Here is a 26,352-nt window from a genome sequence, read left to right on the forward strand (position 1 = left end):
CAATAAGCTGTTTAAGCTCTATGGCAACTGGAGAGTTAGTGAAATGATGAAGAAAATTGGGTAATCAAGAGGAGAGAGCAATTTTAGTCAAGCTGCTTAGCAATCTCTGCAGAGCATGATTTAACCTTGCTTAAATTTTAACAAGAGCTTCATTTATGTAAAAATGATGCAATTAAGGTGCCAGAGCTCCTAGCAAAAATCCCTGAGGCTTCTTACAAGTCTTCCAGCAAAATCAAAGAATATTAATTTCAACTTTCTTGATCTTTCTAAGGGAAACACTTTGGACTATTTAAGAAAATTTCTAAACTATTATTTAGAAGAAAATACATCACTTCATTGAAAACAGTTTCTGTGAAGGTTTTATGTTTCCTTTGAAAATATTGAAGTTTCTATTAGAAATGTGTAAAGTAAAAGAGCAATTTATCCAGTTTTCAGCAAGCCCAGCTAGAAAAAAAAATCTGGCATATGCAATAGAACCACTGTATTTCTTTAATCTTTTCATAGATTGAATTCAATATCAAATATGAAACACATGCACAGAAATCGCAAGTATCTAACAGAGGGCCATGAATGATGAAGCGGCAGGAGGGCGCAGAGGCTCCAGGGCAGTGATGGCTCAGACAGAGTGAGCTGCTCCAGTGAGGACCCCAGTTCCCACCGACTCCGTGCACCAAAAATGCTCGGGATCCTGGTGCGTGATCTGCAATCCTGGTTCAAGGACAGACCACCCTTTCAATGGGCCTGCACAGTGGACTCTGATAGAAAAATGAAAAGGTAAAACACGTTTTGGATAGTAAAATAGAAAGTAGAAAAGTTCTAAGTACACAGAGAACCCGTACATGTTGTCCCTTGCCTCAAACTGGAGAAAGGTGTACTAATGAGCACTCATATCCTTTTCTTTTGGTATAACTTTTCATAAGTTCCTTAGGGCATAGAATGTCTTTAATTTCCCCTCTCATAAAACTTCAATGATAGTGTTAAACAACTAATAACCTTAAATAACTACACACGTATTCATAGATAATTAAGTAAAGATCAGCTTTTAAAAATAGAACATCATTTCTGTATGACCTGTGTTGTGGGTAGGATGTTTTTTATTTAACAGTGAGTTTAGTGCAAGGTACAATTATACTAACAAAAACATAAATGCCAAAAGTACATCTAAAAATTACTTATGTTGAAAAAGTCCAACAGCATAATGATCGTGTAGTTCTTCATCTCCAAAAAGCCTGAGAGTACCCTGTTAATACCCCCACTAAATATTTCAGGTAAACAAAGCTATGAAGGCAGGTAAGCTTAGAGAAGGGGGCAAAAGGTAAAGACGCCTAGCTCTCTGAAGCATATTAATCTCAAAAACATAACTTACATGGTTTGTAGAGAGGTGGGGGTTTTTATTTTTAAACTAGATTGCAGTATCCCCCTCGCTCTCTGGCCACAGCTTATTTTGTAAAATATATCAACAAAATAGTTTTGAAGGAGAATGATCCCATTATGCAGATCCATCACTATCGCAGTGAAATGTACTCCAAAATTGAAAGGAGTAAAAAAGGAAATTAGTCTGAGGTGATTTTTTATGAAAAGCTAATGTTCAACAAAAGAGGATGATTTACATTTTCTTCAAAATATCCCCAGCAGGACAGTTTTTCATAAAAAAGGAGCTGTTAATTTCAGGCAAATGCCAAGGTGCATTGAAGGATCAAAATAAATATCCTCTGTCTTGGTGAGAAATGGGTCTTGGTAAAAATCCCTGAGTACAGCTGACTCCTTTCTGTAAAGTTCAGCCAGTGGTAACCATAGGGTGAGCCTTGTGCACTGAGTCAATAGCCATTGGATACATTATCTTGCAGTACAGTTATGGTTATTAGACTTTTTTTGCTGTCTACAAGAAGTAGAGAAAATGAAGTTTTAACTAGAACGGAAATTTCCTTAGTCCCATTAAGTGAGGCTCCCTCTTGTAGCCAAAAGCAGTGACCTCCCAAGTGGGATTTTATGATGTAAAGCATCTCAAAGCTTGTTTGTGGATTTTCTCCAGTTCCTTCCCTCAAAACAAATCAGAATAGACATGCAGGGAGACAGGCAGGGCGGTGGCTGCGCGTCCAGCTGGACAGGAGGCTTGACAGGAAGTCCAGTAAACGCTTCTCCACTGAGTTAAGGTATGCTGCAGAAACACTAATCTCCCCTTTCATTCAGAAATCCTCACAGGCTAAGTTTTGCTGACTTTCGGGGAAAAAAGGAAAACTTTCTCTTCCTGTAAATACTTAAGCAGAAGGGAACTTTCACAGCGGAAAATGATTGTCATAAAGGTCATAAATCTTTAGGTAGCTTAGTAATACAAAGCGGCTGGAGTTAAAGAATCTTTAATATCACCTTAGAGAAATTCGAGGTCCCAATCCTCAGCCTTCCTGTTCTTCAAGCTACCTTCCCTCTGACCACAAGAGAAAAATAGGGGAATTATTACCTCTTTGCATAATTGCAAAGAAAAACTACCCCATGACGTCCATATGTCTGGCCACACAAGCACAAAACAGTACTCTAAGTAGTCCCTGAGCACATATAAATCCTGTGAGCCCATGTTCTATCAACACAAGGTATACATTTCACATCTTTCCAGCCTTCTTACTTCTCACTCTGCCCTTCTGCTCCAGCCAAAACTGCAGTCGTGTCTATGAAACAGTGCTTCTGCTGCTAAGGAGAGGGCTGAGGACACTCAGGCTGCCTTTTCAATCTTTCCTTCCAGAGAAAAAAGCTTGTACTGACTTGTAAGGGCGACACAGTTGTTCTGTGCATCTGGAAGCAGGAAAAGCAACTGAGACCTTTGTGTCATATCGTATCCATGGAAATGGTGCACGTGGAAGAGAGTCTGTTTTGCTCCTGACTTGTTCCAAATAATAGAGCAGATGGTTCTCTGTGGAAATAAAAGATATATCAGATGTAGTTCAAAGTTTTGGTCAAGATCCAGTTCTAGTAGTTTTTTCAATGACCTGCATGCTTGAAAAGAGGGTAGGCTTATTCTCAGATGACACCAGGCTGGGAGGAACTACAAGCGTGATGGAGGATGGGACTAGAAATCAAAATGGTCATGACAAATTGAAGAAATCTTCTGATAAGAAAAATAATGAGTTCAATGAAGACAAGGTGCCTAGCTAGTCAAGGATAAGCAGCCAAACAAACGCAGGATGGAGCATGACTGACCAGATAGCATTCTGCAGAGGAGAGATCAGAGAGAATCCCGAGCCGAATGTAAGTCACGGACCTAGTATGTCTGTCTCCTGAGCTGTATATACAAAAGCTTTGCCTACAAGACATATGGATATACCTTCTGCTCTAATCATGTTGGTAAGTCTTTAGCAGGAGGATTGTGTCTGATATGGGGCAGCATGTGCTAGAGTTGCCAGGAATTTTGAAGCACCTGAGTGCCTTTCTGGTGCTTTAGGGTGTGCATTGACCCTTTGGATCTCCTCGGTTCTTTCACAGATGCTCTGGCTTTCATTTCTTTTGCAGTCACCGTCCAAATGGTGGTTCTGTGCTGCCAAAGGAGGCTCTGAAGAATGGGGCAGGAAAGCAGCTGCAGGGTTTTCTAAGTTGGAGCCTCAAATCCTATGTCTGCTATTAAAACATGCAGGAAATACAAGAGCAAACAATATATCACGTTTTTAATAAGGCATGTGAGATTTGAGGCTAAAATATGGGAAATCCCACATTATAAGAGATGTCTGGCAACCCCACTTACTTTGAGAAAAATGTGGATGAACTGGAAAGAGTCCAGAGGAGGGAAGTAAGAATGATGAGCAGTCTTGAAAGATGGACAGAAGGGAGGTTGCTTAGCTGAAAGAAGAGAAGACTGAGGAGAGGAATGGCAATAATCTTCAAATTCGTAAAAATTCACTGCTGCAGAGACGAAGAAAGTAATGTTTGCCATGTTCATGTTGGATAGGAGAGCAAATGAGGGGCATAAATTTCTCCTAAGGAGATTTAGGTTAGATGTTAGGAAGAGTTTCCCAACAGGCAGGCCAGTGAAGCATTGAAATCTGATTGCCTGGAGCATGAATTGAAACATAAAATCATAATCACTGGGGCGAGCTGGGAATGGATTGCAGAGGAATGAGCGGGGTAGAACTGAGTTTATCATAAGGCCAAAGAATGGAGTAAGTGACCTCTCACAGTCCTTTCCAGCATTATGTTCAATGACTTTACAAGTCTATATACAGAATCAGAGAGAGATAATCAGCTGAGTGACTGTTTTGAAGTATTGTCTTGAAAAATTCAGCAGCTCCTCAGCGAACAGTAAGGTTCCTGTTGTGTGTATGGAAAGTAAGAAATTGGCCTTTGATACTCAATGTTGCTTTCTTTGAAACTTTCTCAGCTGGGGAATAGTCCACACAAAATAAGTTATTGTCTGTTGGCTGTTATTGTCTGCCTCTCTATATGGGCTCATCATCTACGGGAAAAAGGAGTACAATACTGCGCCTTGTAACATGATAAGGAACAGAGGTTAGCATTTTTATTGCAATGTTGACAAAAATGTTTTTATTTAAGAAGTATCTTGTCCAAGAATCCTTTGTGATGCATCTGCCAAAGAAAACTGCTAAGATTTCATGTTAAATGGATAGGTGTGATAATTAATGTTCAGACTACATCAAAAATATATATATTCCTACTGCAATATTACTGACTTTCACACTCCTTAGAAGACTATTCACTGCACCCATTTACCAGACATATTTACATTTAGAAAGGCAAATTTTCTTAAGTATCCATAGGATTAGAAATTTCATTTCCATGAAAAACCCTGTGACTCCATACAGAAGTTCAAGGCCCAATTTACCAAAAGTTCATGACTCTAAGATTAAAACCCACCAGACTATAAGAATAATATACAAGTCATCAAGGAAGAACTGTCATGACTATGTTTAACTTATTATTTTAATTATACTGCATGATGAAACAGTTATATCAAATAACTTAACTAATGACTCAGCCTTACAGTACAAACTGTGTGTAATTTTTCTTTCAGATATTAATTTTATCTAAAGACCTGTTTATTTTCTAACATGCTTCTGTACTGACATCTTCATAGTGCAAAATTAATTACTTCTGGGCAGGGATGAGCTTCTGAATTCCTTTGTATTTTATTGTATTCTCTTTCTAATATTTGAAAATAGCAGAAAAAATATTTACATTTCTCACTCTTTCACTGCTTTGTTTCCTTTTGAAGCTACTCATACTTTTGCAGGACATAATAAAGGAGAAACTCTATTCATAAAAGATTATTTTTATGGTTCTGCTTTGTCTGAAATCAGTCATATAAAGGTGATATCATTGCCCATGTGGATTGTGTTTTGTGTTTGCAGTGACACCCCAGAGGCAATATCAGGATGCATTTACATAGCTGTTGCCCTAAGAAATGTCAGATTATCAAGTTTAACTTTCTAAGCAATAAATGCTTACCAGCTTTCAAATCCAAAAAAGGCAGCATGGGAATTACTCCTTATATTACATCTTTAAACAAACATTTCCTGTATTTTCTAGGTGATAGAAAAATTACAGTGACGTAGGGAGGGAGGAAAGGGGAAAAAAACAATAATCTGAGTCATAGTGGGAAAAATCCAAAAGGTCATTTCTTGCTAGCCTTGGGCACATTTTTTTCTCTATTTCACTGCCAAATTTTTTACTAGTGCCTTTGAGATAAGGAGGAGACTCATCCACCTGGATAACTGAATTCTGTTTCTGAGTGAAGAGAGGACCTACAGGAAAACTTCTGAATAGGAATGAATACTGTGTGGCGATGCTCTCTACCGAGTACTCTGGACCTCCCCATTCATTCTCTTTTCTGACATTAGATTCTTAACATTATAGGCCTGAAGAAAAGGAACCGTTTTGATCAGTTTCCTCAGTCTGTTCTCAGTTACTAGTTCAAATTTGGTTTATGCCTGTTTCTACCTCCATGATAGGTTTTATGCATATCCCAAATGAAATTACTGTTTTAGCTTCAATTGTTCATGCGCGTAATCTGTCACTTCGTTTGACGCTCTCTCCCTCTCTTTATTCAGTGTGACATGGTAACTGGAAGAGTATTGCCTTTGATGGCATATATGACCCCCCAAATTAAAGGTATTAATATGGCCCTGTTACTGTTCAGTTCTGGATTTCTTAACATGTAAAAATTTAAATAGTCAAAAACCTAGAAATATTCAAAAATACTCTCAAATTAAACTATGCTTTCTGCATCCTAATCATCCTTCATAAGTAAATGCTTGTAACTACAAGCTGCAGATTCCCATTGCAACACAGACAAATCTACAGCCTGGCCAGTGGGTGGTAAGCATGCTTGTTAACTGGAAAGCAGATCCGACCTTGCTATTCGGCCCCCAGCCTACAGTATTTTGGATATCACTTTCAGTGTATCACTTCCATCAAAAGATCCTCCTATAAATCTTCAGCATCAATACTGCCCCAAAAGCCTACTCTCATCTGCTCCCTCATTGTCCTGGTCCAAGACCCTGCTCCTTCCATTTTAAGTAGAGGCCTCAAGATCAATACAGTGCATCATCATGACAAATACACTGGCCCCGGATGCACAGTGCCATATATATCCCTAGGAGATAGTTCTAAAATCCCTGCAGCAGCAAAGACAGAGCAAGTCTGTGAGAATCCCACACTTGAACCAGCTGCTATAAAACTGCCAGATGAAGGTCTCCCCAGTGCTCCCTCTCTCCATCCTACCTAGCTGGAAGGAGGAGGGTGGAACCAGCTCCTTCACTCCCTTCTCCAATTCAAAATACCCACTGCTGTGGCCAAGTCAACATGGGGGGAAATAAAGTGGAAAATAATAATTTGTCAGGATTTCTGCAGCTTATCAACTGCATTATATTTCTCCTCACTCTTTAAAATATTTCTCTTTGCTTGAAAATAGCAACTACTAAAGGCCTTTCTTCCCACCAGATAAAAATACAGGATGGTGGAAACGGAAGTTCAGAAGTTTTCTGAAGTTATAGAAAAAAAACAAACAGAAAAGACAATTTTTCCATAATTTAAAAGAAGCAGGTACATAGCTTTTCTCATTTCTTTATGTTCTGATATATTTAAAACCTAGTCCTCTCCATGACTATTACTACACTTCTGTAAAATAAAAATGGTTCAACAGACAGGTAGTGTCCTTAGCCAGTTGCATCAGCTGACAGTACACCACTACCATCTACTGATCAACCGGCTGTACTACCAACAGAGGCCCCAATTCAGCCTGCTTTGACTTTGCAGAGGTTTTAATTCACATATGCTTGAAAAGGATAGTAAAGACAGATAAAAAACAAGAATCTATGATCACTAAAAGAACCGTAAAACTGAAAAAACTTCAGAGAGAAGCTACTTAGTTTTTTTGGATGATGTCGAGCTATAGCTGAAAAACCTACAAATGTTACAGGTTATTCAAACAGCATTTTGCTTTGAGTTACAAGACATTAAAAACTGATGACAATAGCATAGGCAACATTGGTCAATGTTGCACTGAAAGGATTAAAAACTGCTTTCTCATCTTGCACTTTTACTCATGCTAATAAAAGTCATCAAAAGTGTTGTCTAAATGATCTTAGAAAACTCTTTCAAGATATTTAGCTATCTACATCCATTTAAAGTGCCAAGTAAGATAACATGTTACACTGCATAGGACAAAAACGTCTAGTTTGGTTCTTCATGCTAAATTGGGCACATTTGTTAGGAGGAGCTAAGCTATTGCTTACTTCTTAGTATGTCTTTCTGAGTTTGACTACATAAACGAAAAATTATAGCAAGGCATTTTCATAGTTATGAAAGGGCTAAACTGATGCCAAATTTCTTAATTTAAAAGGTGTCATTTTGGTCCATACTCTTTACATTATTGATTGTTCCTCTGTGTGCATAGATCAGCTTTTCCCTTTTTCAAGAGACTAAAAAATTAATTTGTCTGCATCTCTAGCAAATGGAAAACTTTTAGTGGAAATGCTACTTATATTGAAAATGTAATACTGTGATCCGCCAGCTCTTCTTATATTGTTGAATCCATTTGGTCTGATTGTGCTTTAAACCAAGCAGATGCAAATGAGGATTAACTCTAGTGGACTTAAAGCTGTGTAAAAAGTGGTAGAAGATATTAACAAGAATCCTGGGTGTGATTTATCTTCTGCTTGGTAATTTGTGCAGTATCTACACCTCTGCAAGCAGGATCTATAAAAATACCCGGTCAGAGCAAAGAATTTCACATCTGCTCAGTTTTGCTGTCAGTGTCTCTGTGTTGTGTATGGCAACACAGAACGGGGCACAGAGCCATCCTCGCCTCTTCGGGTCCTCTGCCTTTTGTCAAAGTGCTCCATATGGTTACCTCTGCAATCCACTTATCTTCTTTTGTCTGTGTTAATGGAGTTGTGCCAATTTACAGCAATAGATAATATGGCATTATGTTCTGCACAAGTGTTTTTCTTGCCTCTGTGTTTCCCTTTGCTGTGTCTGTGCATTGTCTAATTTCGACTGTAGGTCTTTGAGACCAGACAGCTTTTATTTACTTCTGAGAGTGCCATACACACCTCTGACATTGTAGACATAATAAATAATATGACAATAACAACTTACTCTTTTTGAACAAGGAAGCAGACAGTGGGCTGTCCTGTCTTTCACTGCAAGAGAATTTACAGGTGTTCAGCTGGCCACAGGAGGGCCCTCATACTGTTCCCTAAATGCAGCAAGGAGCACAAAGACCACATAATTCTGATCAGACAAATTCACTCCCTTCCTAGACTACACTCATAGCATATGAAAGATAAAGGTTTTTTATGCTTCTTAAGCAAAACCTTTCCATTAGGGTTAAGGCCAGCTGGGACCATTAAATCATCCTATAGAACATGAATCCGTTGCTCCCAACCATTTTGTAGCCAGCACTCCCCGAAATCACCTTCTCCACCTTCCCAGTCCTGAGATTTCCTCTCCGTCTGTTTGGCCCTTCCCACTCAGCCTCTTCTGTTTCCCTCCTTGCACTCTCCCTCGGTTTAGTATTGCTTAACAGCAACTGTGGGGAACCCAAGCAGAGGTTTATTAGTCCCAGCAGGGTTTATTAGTCTGGACTTCTGTTGCTGCCAGACTTTGCCTTTATTGTCATGACTCTATTCTGAAACACACCTCAGTGACTGGAAAGTAGGAACATGAGCTGTATGATTTTACCAAGGTACTTTTGTTTCATCAAGATATTTTTGTGGAATGCACACTATTTGTGTGCCTTCACACAGTACAGTCACTTTTATAGAATGATAATAACTCATATAATAGACTGGAACAACAGACTTTAGGATGAACAAGGAATAAAAGCATTTTACTCGGTTAACACTTTTCTTTACACACACACACATATATATGTTTGTATGTATGTATATATATATAGGCCTACCAGTGGCATGTACAGATATATTCGGATATATTTGTGTGCTCACATATCATATGTATGTGTCTCTATATATGCACACATATATTCACATTATATACATAAAGGTTGAGAAAGGCTAGTATTCCACAATGTTACTGCAAACACATAAGCCAGTATCTTTCATGGATGGGAAATACAAGAAAAGCCTACTTTGATAATACAGCATCCATACTGGTGCTTCTGAATTCCCATTTTCAATCATTTGTGTCTATCCACATGCAAGTGCATATATACATGGTCAAGCCTAACATTTAAAGACTTCCAATTTCCTACAGTCAGCCTTTCAGTAGTATTTACTTAGGTTATGGCCTCCCTGAGCCCTTCATTCAAATGAGAATTGAATGTCTAAATATTCTTGAGAATATTGCATCTGACAGTGAGAAGTAATGAAGTCCTTCCACCCCAAGCAGGTTGGGGTGCGCTAAGCTAGCCAGCCTAAAACAGAGACAGACAAATTAGTGCACATTCAGACCATAGAGCTTTTGGGAGTAGTTTGAGTCACTCTCATGCTGACATAATGTCCCTGCAGCCAGGCCAACTACAGGTCTACCACAGCCCTTCCTGCTCTGTGAACTTATGTGATCAAGTTTCAGGCCTGTCCATTTTCTTGGGGTCAAAAACACCACCATTTTGATCTCACTTTTATCAAGCGAGATAAAATGAGAGCATCATAAGATACATCTAATGAGTTCATATTTTTTACAGGGTTTCTGGAGAAAAGTTACATTCAGCATGCTCTGCAAAACCCATTGCAACAGATGTGTGTCAGGTGGTGCCTCATGTGGTCTGTTGAAAGCAGAAATGGCCTACATCTCAGTTTTTGTGACATATTCATTCTGTTTGATGGCCACACAATCTCTGTCAATGAGTGAACTTTATATATATTACCAGTTTCTGTCTCTCATACTGTTCTTCCACAGTGTACAGGGTTTGTAAAAGATGCTGAGAAATCCTTGTGTCCTTGACCCCTCCACTACTGGGATAGCCTGGCTTTTATCTATGGAGATTATTGCATTCTCCAGCATTCACCAGATACATAAGTTTCTTCTCTCTTGGGAAGAAGAGAGGTTTTTAGATTCCTCATTAGTCTCTATTTTGTCTTCTTAACATATGGCTACAAACTGCCTTGACTTCACCGGACTTTCTCTGTGTTGGATGCAGAGGCTGTTAATAATGCTTTTGTTTTCCTTTACTGAATGCATACATCCAGTTGGAGGACCGTTCCCGGACTGGCCATGGGTGTAGGACTGCTCAGAGCGAGGGGCTGTGGATACTCCTCAAGAAGCAATACGGGGTTTGGTGGAAGGCAAAAGCCGGTACTCCAGACCCAGTGCAGGCATATCATGTCTCCGTATGGTGGAAAACGCCTTTCGTTCAGGCAGGGCAGAGGCTGTGAGTGCAGCTGAGATAGACGGTCTGGAAAAGCCCAGAGTTTGCTGCCTTTCCTGGCAGACTCTGAGCCCTGCTTCAGCGACAGCAGTTTGTTGCTCCCAGTAGTCTGCTGCCAAAGGCAACTGTCTACTTGTCCTTTCCCAAAACCAGTCCTGTCCGTAGCAGTCTTCAAAGGGTTCAGAATCCCAGACACAAAAGCAATTTAACAACACTGCAGAACCACCTCCTGAGGCTTGTGCCTCTTGAGAAGCCTCAAGGTTTTCCTGAGTAATCATGAAAGAAGTCCCTCATAGCCAGTTATATTTAAGATGAATTACAATGCCTGGTCTTATTCACTCATGAGACAAATCACATAGTCCTGCCCATCATTTCAGTATTTCTCATTTTGCTATGTTTATCTTGCAGGCTACTTAAGCCCTGTCTCTTCCAGATGATGAGTAATTCAGACACAACCACCTGCAGATGCTCCCTCTCTTATTCACACTCCCCCCCCTGGAAATCTGCGGTGGCATCTGTTTCAGACAGACAGTTTTCCAGAAGAAGAATGGGAAGAGCTGATTCTCAGATAGCAACTGAGACAATAACCATTTTCCCATCTTTTTAATGACATCTAATAAAAATTTCAGGAAATGTTCAACCCTGATACATTTGAAATTGACAGCAGAGATGTCAGGTTTAATTAGCAGTCAGTTATAGGTTGTGTATTTATGCTTCAATCGCTACAATCTACTATACATCAAGTATAGTGCAAACTTGTAATGAAAAGTATTGCAGTTCAAATAAACAGACTATCCAGCCATATCCACATGCTCTGGGCAAATATGTGGATAAAATGAAGAAAGAGAGAACAGTGCCAACAGAGCTCTGTGCATTTCTAATGAATAGACAGGGAAACAAGAAAAGATATGCAAAACCTGACCTGAAAAAGTCCTGGCACAAATGTATAAATATTTGCCAGTATGGTAATTAGCTTCTTGGCTGAGTCTAGCTTACAAAAAGCCTTCAGTCTCAGTGTGACCACAAAAAAAGAAGGAAAGAGTATTTAAATACAGTAATGAAATGCCTTGTAATTTTTTAGTCTTCAGGTGAAACCTCTACTTAACTTTCTATCCTGTCATTTGTATTTCAAATGCACAGTGAAAGAGCTGGTGTCTCGTTTTTACTAAGGTGGGGACTAAATTAATTCTCTCCTAAACTCTGGCATAGAGAACACTGACACCTCTTCTTCCCCTAACTGACATGACCATTTATATTGTTCACGGGACCTTTGGCCATATTCCTCCAGCCGGTTTCTGACAGTGCCTTCCTTTCCTGCCAGATGCACCTTTGACACTTTGCCTCATGTGCTGTCATCTCCCTCACCTCCTCCCTCTGTGCTGCGCCGAGAACAGGCACGTTCGGTGTCTTCAGGGGCAACCTGGAAACACCAGGACTGTGACTATCTTTCCTGCCGCGTGTAAAGGTTGCAGGGAACAGCAAAGTCTTAAGGGTGGTTCGGCTTTTGATTATTTTCAAAAAAACAGGAGATGGCAAGACAAAGAAAAGGGCAGACGTACACCAAAATGCTTCATGAGACAATGAGCTCTAGGATACCTGAAATCATGAGACACAGAATAACAGCAAGTAAACCACCAGAAGTGTTTATAAGCATAAATACTTGTGAAAAACAGGCAGTTTCCACATATTAATACTGTAACATTTATTACGTGTGTGTCCCACAGAACAACTTGGTAGCAAACTGTGTGTGAACTTGAAAACATTTGTAACGAGCATCTGAGTTCAGTGACTGAAGGAAAAAAAATAACCTTGCAATGCACATCAAGTTAATTGTGGTGGGAGGGACACTATTTAGCACTAGCTAATTTAAAGCTGGACCCTTGGGAACTAAGAAACTAGTTGCATTTGCTGGTACAGCTGTGGCTGTCTAAGAGATTATGGTGTCATGATGGGATGTGTGTGGCAATCAGATGCAGCAGAGCAGTCATTTGAGAAAAATGGTATCAATAATTGCCTCAGTATTTTGATTTTAACTAGCTAGATAAAAATAAAATATTTCAAAAATTAATTCTAGTAAGGACTAGAATGGACTGGCTGGTGTTATAATACAATGAAAAGAATAGCTGAAATGTTTTAAAAGATGACCTCAAATAGACCCCGTATGCTTTTACTTTCTGGAGGTTCCAGGATTACAGTATGATTCTCTGTTTTTGTAAATTACTATGTAACAGTAAATTATTTTTAAACTGCTGCATAATTGCATTTGAAAAAATGAGCTTTAACTTTAAAATGTTAAGTCTTCAGTTCTTATGAAGAAAAAAGTAACCAAACAGATGCAGAGATGTCTGTTTAAACCAGCAGATGTTTTAATGCAAAATGTTGATAAGGGGTGAATTCTGATCAGCAGAAGTGAACCATTCCTGAATTTTGATTAAAGAAGAGGCTGCAGTAAGAAGATGGGAGTGGATGGGGAAGGAGCTACAATAATCAAGATTAGGTAAAACTCCTTGAACAGGGTGTGGCAGTGGGCATGTTTGGGAATGAGTAAAGTGGAAGATAACAAGGGAAAAATGCATGAGATAAGAGATGGGAGGAAAGAGAAAGAAGAACAATCAAAGTGCTGTGGTTAGAAGTGTAGGTGAGAGGGAACAGTAGGCAGGTTTTTCAGCAGGATAAAAGAAAGGAAAGGACAGGATTTTTGAGGGAAAGGTTACAATTTCCAGTTATGAAAGTGATGTGCTTGAAACTAGAAAGTTGATGTGGGGAAGAAGTTGGAGCAGATAGATAAATGAGATTTTGGCAATGAAAGCAATAGCTGAAACTACATGAATAAAGAAAGCATCCTGGATGAGAGGAAGACTGAGAGCACAGATGACAGGCAGATGGAGGAATGGGAAACAAAGAAAGAACATGATTAATACAATTGACTGGAGAACTTTGATGAAATTCAACTTTAAAAACCTTGCTAAAATTGTAGTTTTTGAGAACAATGTTTGCCAGTTTCTTATTGACTTATGAAGTGGTTTAACTTTCTTTCAGACCAAAATCTGGACAGAACATTTTAATAACATCTCAAAACCACTGAGGAAGACTTTATATCATTTAGTTTTTGCTGAATCAAAGGAAGAAAACCAGAAGGAACTGTCATTAGGAGGAACAAGGAAACCCAGCCAGTCACAGATTCTCAGCTAAGAGCTGTGCCTGGGTGGATGTTCACATCTCCATCAGCTTCTAGAAGAGCCTTATCAACATGGTGACATGGGGGGAAGACAACTGAGAGCGCCAGTATGACTCAGCAGTGAAGAACGTGGATCTCCTCCTTTCAGAGGAGATTAACTAGAGAGTGGAGGGCCTTAAATTTAGCCAAAAGCCATGAAGGTCTTTAGGGAAGAGATTTTCAGTAGAGTAGGGAGAAGCCAGAGAGAGCCAAAAAGGGCTGGGAGCCACAAAGCACACCAGCCGGGGTCAGAGGCAGAACAGAAGATGATGAGCAGTGATGGGTGGAACAGCTCAAAAACATTTTGGTAAAGCAGGACTACAGAAACCTGACTATAGTCCGTGGTTTGCATTTGGTTTTGCAAACAGGGTGCGTCACACTAAAATGACACTTCAGAAAGTTTCTGTTCTACTGGTGTGCTGTTACCATTCTTTATTGTGGCACGAAGATGGTTTGGTTTGCTTAAATCTGAAATATTTTTGGTTGTGTCCCAAGAGCTTTGTAGCAGTTCAGACAATTCCATAAGTAATGTTCAGCAGTGTTTGAATCAAGTCTTCTCCAGAGAATGTTTTCAGTTCTTCTAGTCCATATCAGGATGATAGTCATCCCTTCAGCTAAATGTAACTATAAATAACAGAAAAGGAAAAAGAAGGATTTGTGAACTGAAGAATGCCTTCCTCTATAATTACAGTCCTTATTAACCCCATAACAAACAATATGCTGTCACCTTTTCTTATATTATTGAGAATTTTGTTATATTGGTGTTCTAACTAAATCCTTAGCCCTCAGAGTCAGAGGCTTATATGAGACTCTCAGCTATTTGTTCTTTGTTGTCTTGTTTTAAATTCAGCTTTCAGGAATGCAGAAAAAAACAGAAAAACATAACTTCTTAGAGTTTTAACAACAAGATCTGCCAGAAAAAAAATTGCTAAATAATTCCATTTGAGGCTGGGAGGAGGAGAGGTGTCTGTTTTTTAATTGGACATTTAGGAATAGTGATACTGAAAAACTGAGATTAATGCAGTAAGGAGTAATGATTGTAACCATGTGTATGTGCTTGATGAATTATACACGATGTGAGTTTTCAGGTACACAAAAACTGAATCTTAAGATCAGGGCATGCTTAGCCCCTCAGCACTAAACAGCGCTAGAGCGCAGTATGTTTGTAGGAGTACCAGAATGGGAGCTGGCAGATTCTGAAATGAATCAGAGCTGCAATTCTGTTGCAGAGCATCTGTGGTCAGATATCAAGACCTTGATTTGCTTGTCAGGGATCTAATTGTGGATTATCTTAGTATTTTGTTTTTCAGTTAAGTGAAATCCCTTCAGCCTAACTACCCTAGGTGGGTTTTGGCTTGTTCTGTCTAGGAAGCTATCCACAAGGCAATATAGCTTTTCTGACCTATTCTCCGCATTTATAAAAGTCTTAGTTTATAAAATAATGATTTGATCATACCGATTTATGCAGATACTCATATTTCAGGGAGAGGCTTCCAGCTGCTGCACACTTGAATATGTTCTGCCCTAAATCAGCAGAAGCAAACCAAAATATCCACGCATGGCTTGCTAAGACATGTATTTTCACTGAGAAATATCTAAGCATCAGAAGTGGCATTTCTACACTGGACTGGCAGACCAATGTTTGCAAGCCTTTTTCATCATATGCTTCCACCAAATCTTTTTCTAGTGTAAGGATGGGTCCCTTCAAAAAAGTGATAGGTTATTTGTATAACATTTATGAACTTGCTTTTTCACAGTTCCCCTCTGTGAAACCCTGAATAGCAGGATATGGAACATTTTCTGAAAACCCCTGCTCTAGACTCCTTAGAATCACATATTATGACTAGGGCCAGTCTAGACCCTCCCCTCCCCCTGATAGATTGATTATCATTCAATTAACGGTATGAATCACCATGTCTCTGCTATTCTAAGGAGGTTTTGCACAAACAGTGCTTACAGACAAAACTGGCCTTACATGGAGGCAGCAGTCCTTGGGAACTGCCATTCACCCCAATAAAGGACAGACATTTCCTCATGGCTCACCTGACAGCAGGGGCCGGCTAGTTAAGCGGGACTCGCTACTCTCGGGAGCAGGCTTTTGCTTTTGCAGCTATGCAGAGAGGCAGACTTCCTGCTGTGGGAAGGGCCAAGATGAGAGGGATGGTGGCTGTTTCAAAGGGGAGACCTTCTGAGGTCTTCTGAGCAGATCATCTTGGGTAGAAAGGCACAAGCTGATATTCCCTCAAAGCTACCAGAAGCTCTGCTGTCCCTATACAGCCCTTCATCTTTCTTTCCCCTGCCCAAAAGCCCACTGACTTCTTGGTCATCTTTTCATCTCTGCTTCAGGTCTACCACTGACATCCAGTCAGAGAGAGGAGAGACCCTTCTTAGCTGCTGTGCTCCAGCCTCCTCATATCCTTATTTCAAGTTCAAGACTCCCCGTTAGCCTCTCCTGTGCTACCTTTAGACACTGCTTTTTCCCTCAGCCTAGTTCTATTCTGGGAGTACCCACAACGTAAGTATTATATACATACATACATACATACATACATACATACATATATATATATATATATATATATAAAAATTGGAGAGTAAAACCTAATTTTGACTCTAATGTTTATTGAAACCCTTGAGCTGGTCCACATCCAGCTGTCTACCAAGGGGATTTAGTGTGCAGTCAGGTATGAGGATGTGCATATTTCACACACAAATGTTCCACGCTGACTTCCCTTTGTAAACAAGTACTTACTTCTTGCTTAGGCAAACATTCCTTTACCTTAATTGCACATATGGGCACTAGTTGACTTCGACATGCACATGCTGGGCTATTAGTGTGAATGTTGAAAGGGTCTGAGATCTTTTGGGGAAAAGTTCTTTATACTAACGATAACAGTGCTATGTTTTGTATCCACACGCAGCATGGTTAAAACTAAAGCAAAAGTCACATGCAAAAACTGCTAGATTTCTGGTAAGGATAGTAAGCTATTATTGTCCTAGCCATAACACTTTGGTTTTCTCTCTGTAAGATCTGGGACTAGATATCTTTCATAGTTTTCATGTGAAAATGTTGAATATCCCATAATCAGTAGCTGGTTCAGCTTACCAGGAGCTTTGCAAAGTAACCTTCAGGGCTTTGTACTCAGTCTTCTCTTCCCTTCTCTCTTCCCTTCTCTCTTCCCTTCTCTCTTCCCTTCTCTCTTCCCTTCTCTCTTCCCTTCTCTCTTCCCTTCTCTCTTCCCTTCTCTCTTCCCTTCTCTCTTCCCTTCTCTCTTCCCTTCTCTCTTCCCTTCTCTCTTCCCTTCTCTCTTCCCTTCTCTCTTCCCTTCTCTCTTCCCTTCTCTCTTCCCTTCTCTCTTCCCTTCTCTCTTCCCTTCTCTCTTCCCTTCTCTCTTCCCTTCTCTCTTCCCTTCTCTCTTCCCTTCTCTCTTCCCTTCTCTCTTCCCTTCTCTCTTCCCTTCTAGATTTAGTTTGTGTATGATCTTCAAACTGTTTTTAAATGCACAAGCTGAAACTACTAACCCAAAAGGCTGGAGAACAGCTTGCTAAGAGGTATATTTGTATGACAATAATTTGCCCCTTCTGGTTGACTGAACTCACTTGCTATATAGAAAATATTTAGCTATTAATCCAGTACAGATTTGTCACAGGCTGACTAAGCATGGCTTTAATAAGTTATATTTGTATACACAGAAATAATATCATCTGAAAAACTATTCTAAAAGTTGAGACAGAATAGAAAATAAATAATTAGTCTGAATTTTGATTTAAGTGTAATCAGCATACTGTTCAAAAACTTCTGTGAAACTACTCATCACAGAAAGCAGAAAACTATAAAGTATATATTAACTATAAACCTAAGCTCAAAGTAAGCCAAATCCTCTTCAAAGCAGTCTTTGAACAGCTGTATCTGCTAATTATCTGAAAATTAAAGAAAGATTCATTATTAGCTAAGCATGTTGTTAGCAGCAAGTATGTTGTTAGTATGCAAGACTTAAATGATCAACTATTTGGAATTTTTTTGTTTGTACAAAATAGTCTATTCACTTGAATTTCACTAAGGAGCAACATATTTTTCCAGGCCTCAGCTTGAACTGGAGAAATAGGAAATGCTGTAGAAAGGAACAATTTCCTTTCCCAGCCTGGAACAGGAATAGGTCCACTCACCCAGTCTCCACTGCTGTTCTAGGGTTTGGGCTCAAGTACCCTTTCTGAATAGAAATGATCACAGATCAAAGCTAAGTTCTCACTAAAGCTTGAGTTAGGTCATTTTATTGTATTAATGCTATTTATTGATGCCTCTCCTATGGTGTCTACTCAGGCTCCCATAAAGTGGCTCTTTTTTTTTTTTTTTTCCTTAAAGGTAATTTTCTAGGTAATAGATAGCAGCAAAAAAAGGCATTAAAACATGACTGGAGTATAACTGACGTCTGCCCGGGTTTGAAGAGAATTTGGACGGAGCTCTAAGACATGACCTACCCCACGTGTCACAGTGAGTGCTCATTCAGAAACCAGTGGCATCACCGGTATGTCTGTGTTAGACACTTTGGTGAGCACTGAAGCAGGGGAGAAAGGTTCATTTCATGAGGGGCTGGAGGAATAGCTCAATTTGATGTGAATGGGTGCATTTATGAGATTACTACCATATAATTATATCTATATATAAATTTAGCTTATTTGAGAAGGATACAAGCCCAGTGTGCCCAGCATTGTCTGTAAGTATATCTGGGCTGCAGTAAAGAGAGCTAAAGCATGGAGTGTATCATTATTATTTACATTTGTGTTTTTTAAAATCTGTGTGAACTTAGGTTCACATATCCACATCTCATTTCAGTAGGTCAAATTATTTTATAGGAATACACTGCAAAATATCACTTTTCATCTTCTGACATGTTATGTTTAGATGGGATATTATAACATCTAAATATTAAATTAAACATAATTTGAAAATGAGAAATCTGTGAATAACCTCTTCCAGAAAAGCTTTTCTTCTTTATTAAGTGCAGTACCTCTGTGAAGTACCTTTGTTTTCTTAAGTAAAAGTTTTGGGCAAAACTCAGTGCAGTAGCACTGTGTATAGATGAACACATTCTTTAAGAAAATTCAAAAATACTTAAAGGCTGGTTTGGGGGTTTATCGGTTAATTTAATGCAGCTATTTTCATTCAGCAATAATTAAAATAGTTTGTTTGGAGCAATTATCCACTGATATCCTAAGGGCTATGATATCTGTCTTCTATGAAAATAATTGAACTATACTCAGGAAAACGCATGTTCCCCTTTGTAACACACTAGTCTAGCTTTCCTTATGGACAGAAATAGCTTTTATATAAGTTTCAAGCTATAAGTTCATCTTATTTATGCTAACTTAAATCCATTCTTAAATCAAATCACTTAAGTGAAAGGGAACTGGGATCTCAAAAAGGATGCCTCATAATGTACTGTAATTTGCCATGTGGCCAGCCTTACTTCTTAAGAAGGAATACCTCACAATAACTAACAGCCCCTACATTTCGATCAAATTTCTGTTACAAAACCATGGGGCTCTTCAGACCACGCTTGGTACTTCGTAACTTTTTTTAGACATGACATGAGATTACAGTATTCTAATCTTTGTTTCATGATAAACAGGAATAAGATCAGATGATCTGTATTTGTTCACTTGTTCTCTTCTGTGAAGTGAATAGCCTTTCTGTACCAGTTTTTCTGAAAGGACGCAGTTTTACAAACAAATCCTCTCATTTCTCAGGAGAAAAAAAATACATTGCAGTGTCTACACCATACTTACCAACTCTCAGCAAATGTATTGACCAACTTAATGCTAAAATCAGAGTAAAATATACTGTAATCAATTGGAGTGTCTCTAAAAAGGAAATGGAAAAGATACTAATCAAGAACTGCCCAATGAGTTATAACATTTCTGGGACATGGGAACTTTGTAAAATTCAGAAGAGCAAACCACCTGTAGCTTGTACTATTGCTACTCTTGGTTAAGCACTGAAGGGATGAAGTAAACAACTCCGTTGCTTTCTAAAAGCAATTATATAACATACTGCATTTTTATGGCAGATTTTGTTTAAAAATAGAATTATATTACAAATAAAACCTGAAGCTTTAAGACACTTCTGTGAGGGATTAGCCTTGCAGGCAAACTAGAGCAGTGGCAGTGTTCAGATGCAGACCATGGGAGACCCATGAGCTAATGAGCCAGCAGCTTGCACAGCTGTGCAAAGATGGTCTGTAATAGCCATTTCTGCACTTGGGGGGAAACAGGAGGAGTGCTTGCTCTTGCTCCCCTAGGAAGCATAATGCTAAAGAGAGCGGGGAAAGCAAGAAGTTGGTGTTGTGGCATTGCATCCTGTTCCCACTGGCCTGGAGGAAAAAGTACACCAACAGATGCTCTTGTGGATGGTTCAAAATACCCCAAGAAAAAGCCGCAGGGGTGACTGCGCCTGCCTCAGGTGCCCTTTCCTCGGTGCTCCTGCTGTAGCACGCCTTGCGCAGCGCAGCCACGGGAGGCCGCGGCCAGGTCCCTGCTGATGCGCTGGACTTGCGCGGGCAGAGCTGGTATGGCATCGCCACCGCTGGCCTGCACACCCGCGTCTCAACCGGTAACCTGCCCTGCTCGGGCAGCTTGAGGTAGCAATTCTGAAACAATTTCACACACAAAAACAGTAAGTTGGGGGGTTTTTTTGGCTTTTTTTTTTTTTTTTTATGCTTTAAATACAAAATCTCTAATCTCTAACAGGGGAAAGCTGGCTCCTGCTGTGCTGCAAGACAGCACCTTGAACGCGCCTGACTTTGGTCTCAGGGGACCGGGGAGGCCTGTGCGACGCCGCACGGCTCGACACGCGGGAGCGGTGCCGCCAGGCCCCAGCTCTTGCCCGCCGCGGCCGCGACGCTGGGTGGGCCGGCTCGCCTCCCCGGCTGGGAAGGTGTCGCCGAGGAGGCCATTTTGCAGCTGCTGAGGGAAGTACGGCGGCAGGAACCCGCGTCCCCCAGCACCAGGTAAGCGCGGCCGGCGAGGGCGCAGGGCTGCTGGCGAGGCAGGGACGCCCGGGGGGCGACGGGCGGCGGGGGCCAGCGAGGCAGCGCCGCCGCCCCTCAGGCGCCGCCGGGCGGGGCAGGGCGGGGCGGGGCAGGGCGCGGCGGGCGGGTTGGTCGGGGCGGGGCGCGGCGCGGCCGGCAGGGGCCGCTGTCCCGCCGGGCCCGCCGCACCGCCGAGCGGGGCACCGGGTGCCGCAAAGGGTTAATGAGCGGGTGGCGGAGCCTCGCTGCCCCTTTCGGGAGACCGAAAAAAGGGAGGAGGAGGGGGGAAAAAAAAGGAAAAAAAAAAAAAAAAGAAAAATCCCGAGCTGCCGCTGCCGGGATCGCGGAGCCCTGCCCCTCTCCGCCCCCTGCGCAGCGCGCCCGGCCGGGGGGAGACCCGCGGGACGCGGCGGCCGGCGCAGCGGCGGGACGACAATGCAGCGGGCGGAGAAAGCAGGAGGGGCAGTGAGAGGCAACATGGAGGGAGGCGCGGAGCGGGCCAGCCCCTGATGCGGCTCTTTCTCCTCCTCCTCCTCCTCCGGGCAGCGGCTCCGGCGGCGATTCCCTCCCTGGCGGCGGCTGGCGGCGGCGGGTGGAAATGAGCAGGTCGGCGGCGCTTCTCCTCTGCCTGCTCGGCTGCAACGTGTGGAAGGCGGTGACCAAAACCTTAGGGGCGCCCGAGGCGGCTCAAGGTCGGTGCGGGAAGGGCGGCGGGACCGGCCCGCTTTGTGCGACGGCCCCCGGGGTGGCGGGGCTGCATTGTGCAGGCGGCGGCAAAGTTGGGGGTCGCGACGAGGCCGGGGGTGGAGGGCAGCGATGCGTGACCCCCCCGCTGCCCCCCGCCTAGAGCCGCGCTGGAGCTGGCACCCCGCCGGCGGGGGCATGGAGGGGGCAGCGCCGCGGCTGAACCACCCCCCCCGCCGGCGGTACAGGCTGCCCCGACCCGCGGGGAAGGCGGGTGCAGCCCCGGGGAGCTTTTGTTAACGGAAGGGGCAGGGGCTGCCGCCGGCCTCATTGTGCTGCCCCCTCCCTCCGCGCCGCCGGAGCTGTTGCATTGCGTCCCTGCTCCGCCGGCAGCCCCGCTCCCCCGCCCGCGCCTGCCGCAGGGCCCGAAGCCGCGGTGAGGGGCGGGCCGCGGGGGCACCCGGCGGCGGCGCGGCCCCCCGGGCCGGCGGCGCGGCGCCCCGGGAAGTTCGCGGCCCTCGGCGGGGCCTTTTGTTCGGCGCCGCGGGCTCCCGCGCCGCGCTGGGCGCCCGTCACCGAGGCGGCAGGGCCCGGCGGCCTTCCTGCGGCCGCCGCGGGGCAGCGGGGAGACAGGCGGCCCGCGGGGCGCCGCCGCGCTGCCCTCCTCGGCGGCGCCCCCGCGCCTCGGGCAGCTCCTGGCCGCCGCGGGCGGCTCGGCCCCCCCGGGCCCGCGGTGCGGCGCGGTCTCGGCGCCGGGTGCACCTGCCCGTGCCCCGGGGGGCGGCGCGGCCCTCGGCGCAGCTCCTCCCGCGAGGCGCGGGGGGATGCCGCGACCGGCGGCCGAAAACTCTGTCCGCCGAGTGGCAGGTACCGTGCTGGAGAAAACACGTCTTCGGTGCGGGCAGCATCAGCCGCGCAGCTCACGTCGTGGAGTGGCTAACGGTGCCGTCGGGGGCGGAGAGACCTGGACCCGCTTAGCCTTCGCGGCGGGGCGAGCGATGCTCCCCCGCTCCGCTCCGCTCCGCTCCGCTCCGGGCGGCAGGGAGGTGCGCCGGGCACTGAGCGCGCCTGCCCCCTTTGCTCTGAGCTCGCTCCCTTGGGAACCCGTCAGTAAGTGGTGCGTCTCATACAAAAAGAAGGAAAGCGTTTAGGTTGCAAAAGATCATTCTGCTTCAAGTAACCTGGTCTTGGCTCCTTCTTCCACCGTTGCATTCGTGGTGCGCTATGATCTGTGTGGGCCTGCGTCATCATACCGAGTGTTCAAGAAGTATCGCTGTATTGAGCAAAACCTGCTACACTAGGTAATCTGATGTCAAATTTATGTTCTGTGCTGGTCTTTTCTAAGGACAAAATGAGAGCAGTTATGGAATGAGAAGTACTAAACTGTGACTTGGGGGCCCTGAAACTCAGCGTACGGAATTTGTTGATAGGTATGCCAGAAAAAAACAGAGCTGTGTTCTTCCCTTGAAGCTGGCACTTCAGATATCAAGATATCAAATGCTATTGTAACTTCTGTAATCATACGGAAAATCTCTTTTGTATACATGATGAAAATGGGAGGTATCAGCAGAATTAGTGCCTTTTGACTGCCCTATCTCATCTTTATTGTCAAGCTGAATTCATTGCATCTGGAAAGACTGACTTGTCTCCATAGCTGTTACATCCTCATCAAACCTTGATCGCCAATGATTTAAGTAATAGCAGTCATGTCAGGGAGTAGAGAACACTTATAGAATGGTCTAATTTTATCTTCAGTGTATGAACATCTGAGAGTTTTCATAGATAGCACCATTTTCCAAACTCTGATTGCTAGCCCAGTCTTTACCCTTTGGATATGTACGTTGGTGAATGGATATGTAGAGCTAGTCTAGTATTAAAGTGTATTCTGTTCAGCCCTGATCACTCATTACCAACTATGTAGCCTGAGTCTCTTTTTGCAAGTTTGTGCGATACAAGATTGTAGTCTTGAATACATTCCTAATCATCAGGTATGCACATCTTGGGGGGGGGGGGGGGGGAGGAGGATGTCAGTGCCAGGCACATTCCTTACTTGTATACTGAGCACAGTAAGTGCTAAGTGATTATGAAACCTAAGCTGTCTTTTTTTCCTCCCTCTCTTTTCGCTGTGTGGTGATAGTTCTAGTGACAGGTTAAAGGCACTGCTGCCAAAGTTTAGGGACGTGTGGAGCTGACAGTCTCTCGCCTGGATGGCTATACACCCTATGTCTGGGAAGAGACTAGTGAAGAACCAAAGGATGAGGATAAAGGTGGAGCTGAGAAAGCCAAAGAACGCCTTCAAGGAGTAATTGCTTCAACTGCAATATTTATTATTGGACAGATTATAAGAAACTATGGTAGAAAGCTTTTGTTATGGTGGGACAGATTAATGAGACTCGATGAAGATTTTGTGTATTGCCTGTATTAACAGACCAGTGTTAAATACCATTTGGATTTGGAGCTGTTTGAACATGGGAGCTATAGTTGGTGCTCTGGTGAAGGAAGGGGTGATGAATGAGCCTTTGCACCTAGCATTTTCCTTTTTTGCTGCTCTCAGCCTTATGTTCAAATGGTTCCAACTTCAAATTCTGCTCCGCCAGGGTGATTACGCAATTCGTGAATATGCGAAGTACTGGTAATTAATCCCTATGCTTAGCACCCTATTTAGAAAATTGGATGAGTTTGGCACACTGTTACCCTATTTGATTCATTGTGCAGATGTATTGTGGCCTGTGAAGGTGTCCTGCTGAACTGTAAGTTTCAGTAACCGGGAAAGGTTTTTTTTGTTTTGGTTCTTGTTTTTAATATGGTAAAATCTCCACACAGGTAACTTTGTTATTTTTTGTGAATGTGGATGTTTAGTGCCCCAGTGATGAAGCTGTTACAAGTACATGAAGGTATTTTTAGGAATGGGTAAGATCATGCATCTTTTCTCTAAAGCATACTCTGTGCAACCTGACGATTCTTTCAAATGACACCTAAATTTTGTTTTTCTTTTTTTGAAAGATGTAGTTCTATCCGGTCTGCTGGAACCTGAATTGATTTGAAGGAATGCTGAGATGAATGTTCCTGAAGTGAACATGTAGCGGCTTAAATCAAAAAACCTTAAGCTGCATTGGTGATATATCTGATGAATACAGACAGTATGAGACTGATCATATGAACAGAAGCCTTTTAAACTGTGGCAACTGTGGTGAGGTAGGAATTTAAGAATTATATGAAGAGGTAACACTAACCCAGGGAGAATGTAAGCAAAATCTGTGTAATTTGTGAAGGGGTTACATTTCTTTGTTATCTTTAAACTTTATATTTCATAGTAAACGGTGATGATGATTCATTCTGAGATACTAGGGAGAATCTTTTAAGGGAAACCCTAGGATATTATGTTGTAATGCAGAAATACGGTATGACTTTTGTCTGATGCAGAGTGTTGTTTTTAGTTCATGTTTTCATTAGTCTTCATATCTTATTAGTTTTTAAAAACTTAGGTGACATGCAACTCAAGGACAGTTTTGTCTGTGAAAAAATATGCTCAGGAGAGCCCACTTTCATAATCATAGGATCAGATCAGACCTTATTTTTCTAATACAACAATGAGTAAAAGTTTAACTATCATTCCTTAGTCAGAATCCACAGTATCATCTCATTCTGTGTGCGTGGAAGATAGGGGGATTGGTGCTTGAGTGCTGTTACTTGTTTTGCCTGCCTGACTGCAGACAGCCATTACATTACTTAACATTGTGAAAGCTAATTTCACAACAGTTTCAGCTGGATATTTTATGAAGACTTCTTTACTAGACAGTATCGTAACAACTGTGAAGGTACACTCTCGGTCTTGGCTTTTTTAAAGGTAGTTATCCCAAGCTTGCAATTTTAGCCTTGATGATAGATAAAGTTTGGGTGATGGAAAAAGACTTCAATTTTGCAGTGCAGATGTCATCTTGTACTGCTGCACCATCTCTTTTCAATCAGCTGCAAATTACTTAATGACCTTCAAATGCAAACATTTATTTCACTGAGGCCACAAATGGACTCGTCAGAACAGAAACTAAATTACTCTAAAGTAATACAAAAGTTGTTGTTTTATTTTAGGGGGGAGGAAGTTGTTTGCTTAGTACTAGATAGTATTGTAAAATCTTAATGAAGACAATGTATTTGTTCGTTTTATGTGTTATCATATCAAGATAAACACTAGATTTCTTTTTCATGTTTACCTTAAACTACTAATTCTTGCAGAAATCTAGTAACTGATTTGTCTCAAGAGCATGGCCAAATGAACAAGTGAGATGCCTAGTTTAGCTAAGGGTGTAAAATTAAAACACGTTATCTTTTTTTGATTAATGTTTATATTCACCCTTTTGGCTTGTAATGCCTTGCACTAAGTGAGTTGACCTGGCTTATACGTAGTTAAGAGCACGTGCAAGAGCACGTGCGTACATACTTATCAAGGGATAGCAAATTCAGATTCCCTGTGGTCTTTTGTCTGCTTGTGCCTTGAGAAGGTGTTAATTGCCGTGTGTTAGCTAACACATAGGTTAAAACAACCACTTTTTTTCCCTCTCTCTCACTATTATTATTATTATTGTTGTTGT

The 26,352-nt window shown here is 42.3% G+C and overlaps 1 protein-coding gene across 2 annotated transcripts in view; it reads left to right on the forward strand.

Annotated features, from left to right (window-relative positions):
* The first annotated feature begins 21,253 nt into the window (after positions 1–21,253).
* The window catches only part of FAM171A1 (family with sequence similarity 171 member A1), an 89,934-nt gene continuing 84,835 nt past the window's right edge, over positions 21,254–26,352 (forward strand). For both annotated transcript variants that reach the window (XM_064505994.1, XM_064505995.1), the window contains exon 1: positions 21,254–21,771. In XM_064505994.1, coding sequence (XP_064362064.1) covers positions 21,678–21,771 — 94 coding nt within the window. In that variant the 5' untranslated portion in view covers positions 21,254–21,677. The remainder of the gene's footprint in view (positions 21,772–26,352) is intronic.

The sequence above is a fragment of the Dromaius novaehollandiae genome, chromosome 2 (assembly GCF_036370855.1).
Source record: "Dromaius novaehollandiae isolate bDroNov1 chromosome 2, bDroNov1.hap1, whole genome shotgun sequence".
Classification (NCBI taxonomy): Eukaryota; Metazoa; Chordata; class Aves; order Casuariiformes; family Dromaiidae; genus Dromaius; species Dromaius novaehollandiae.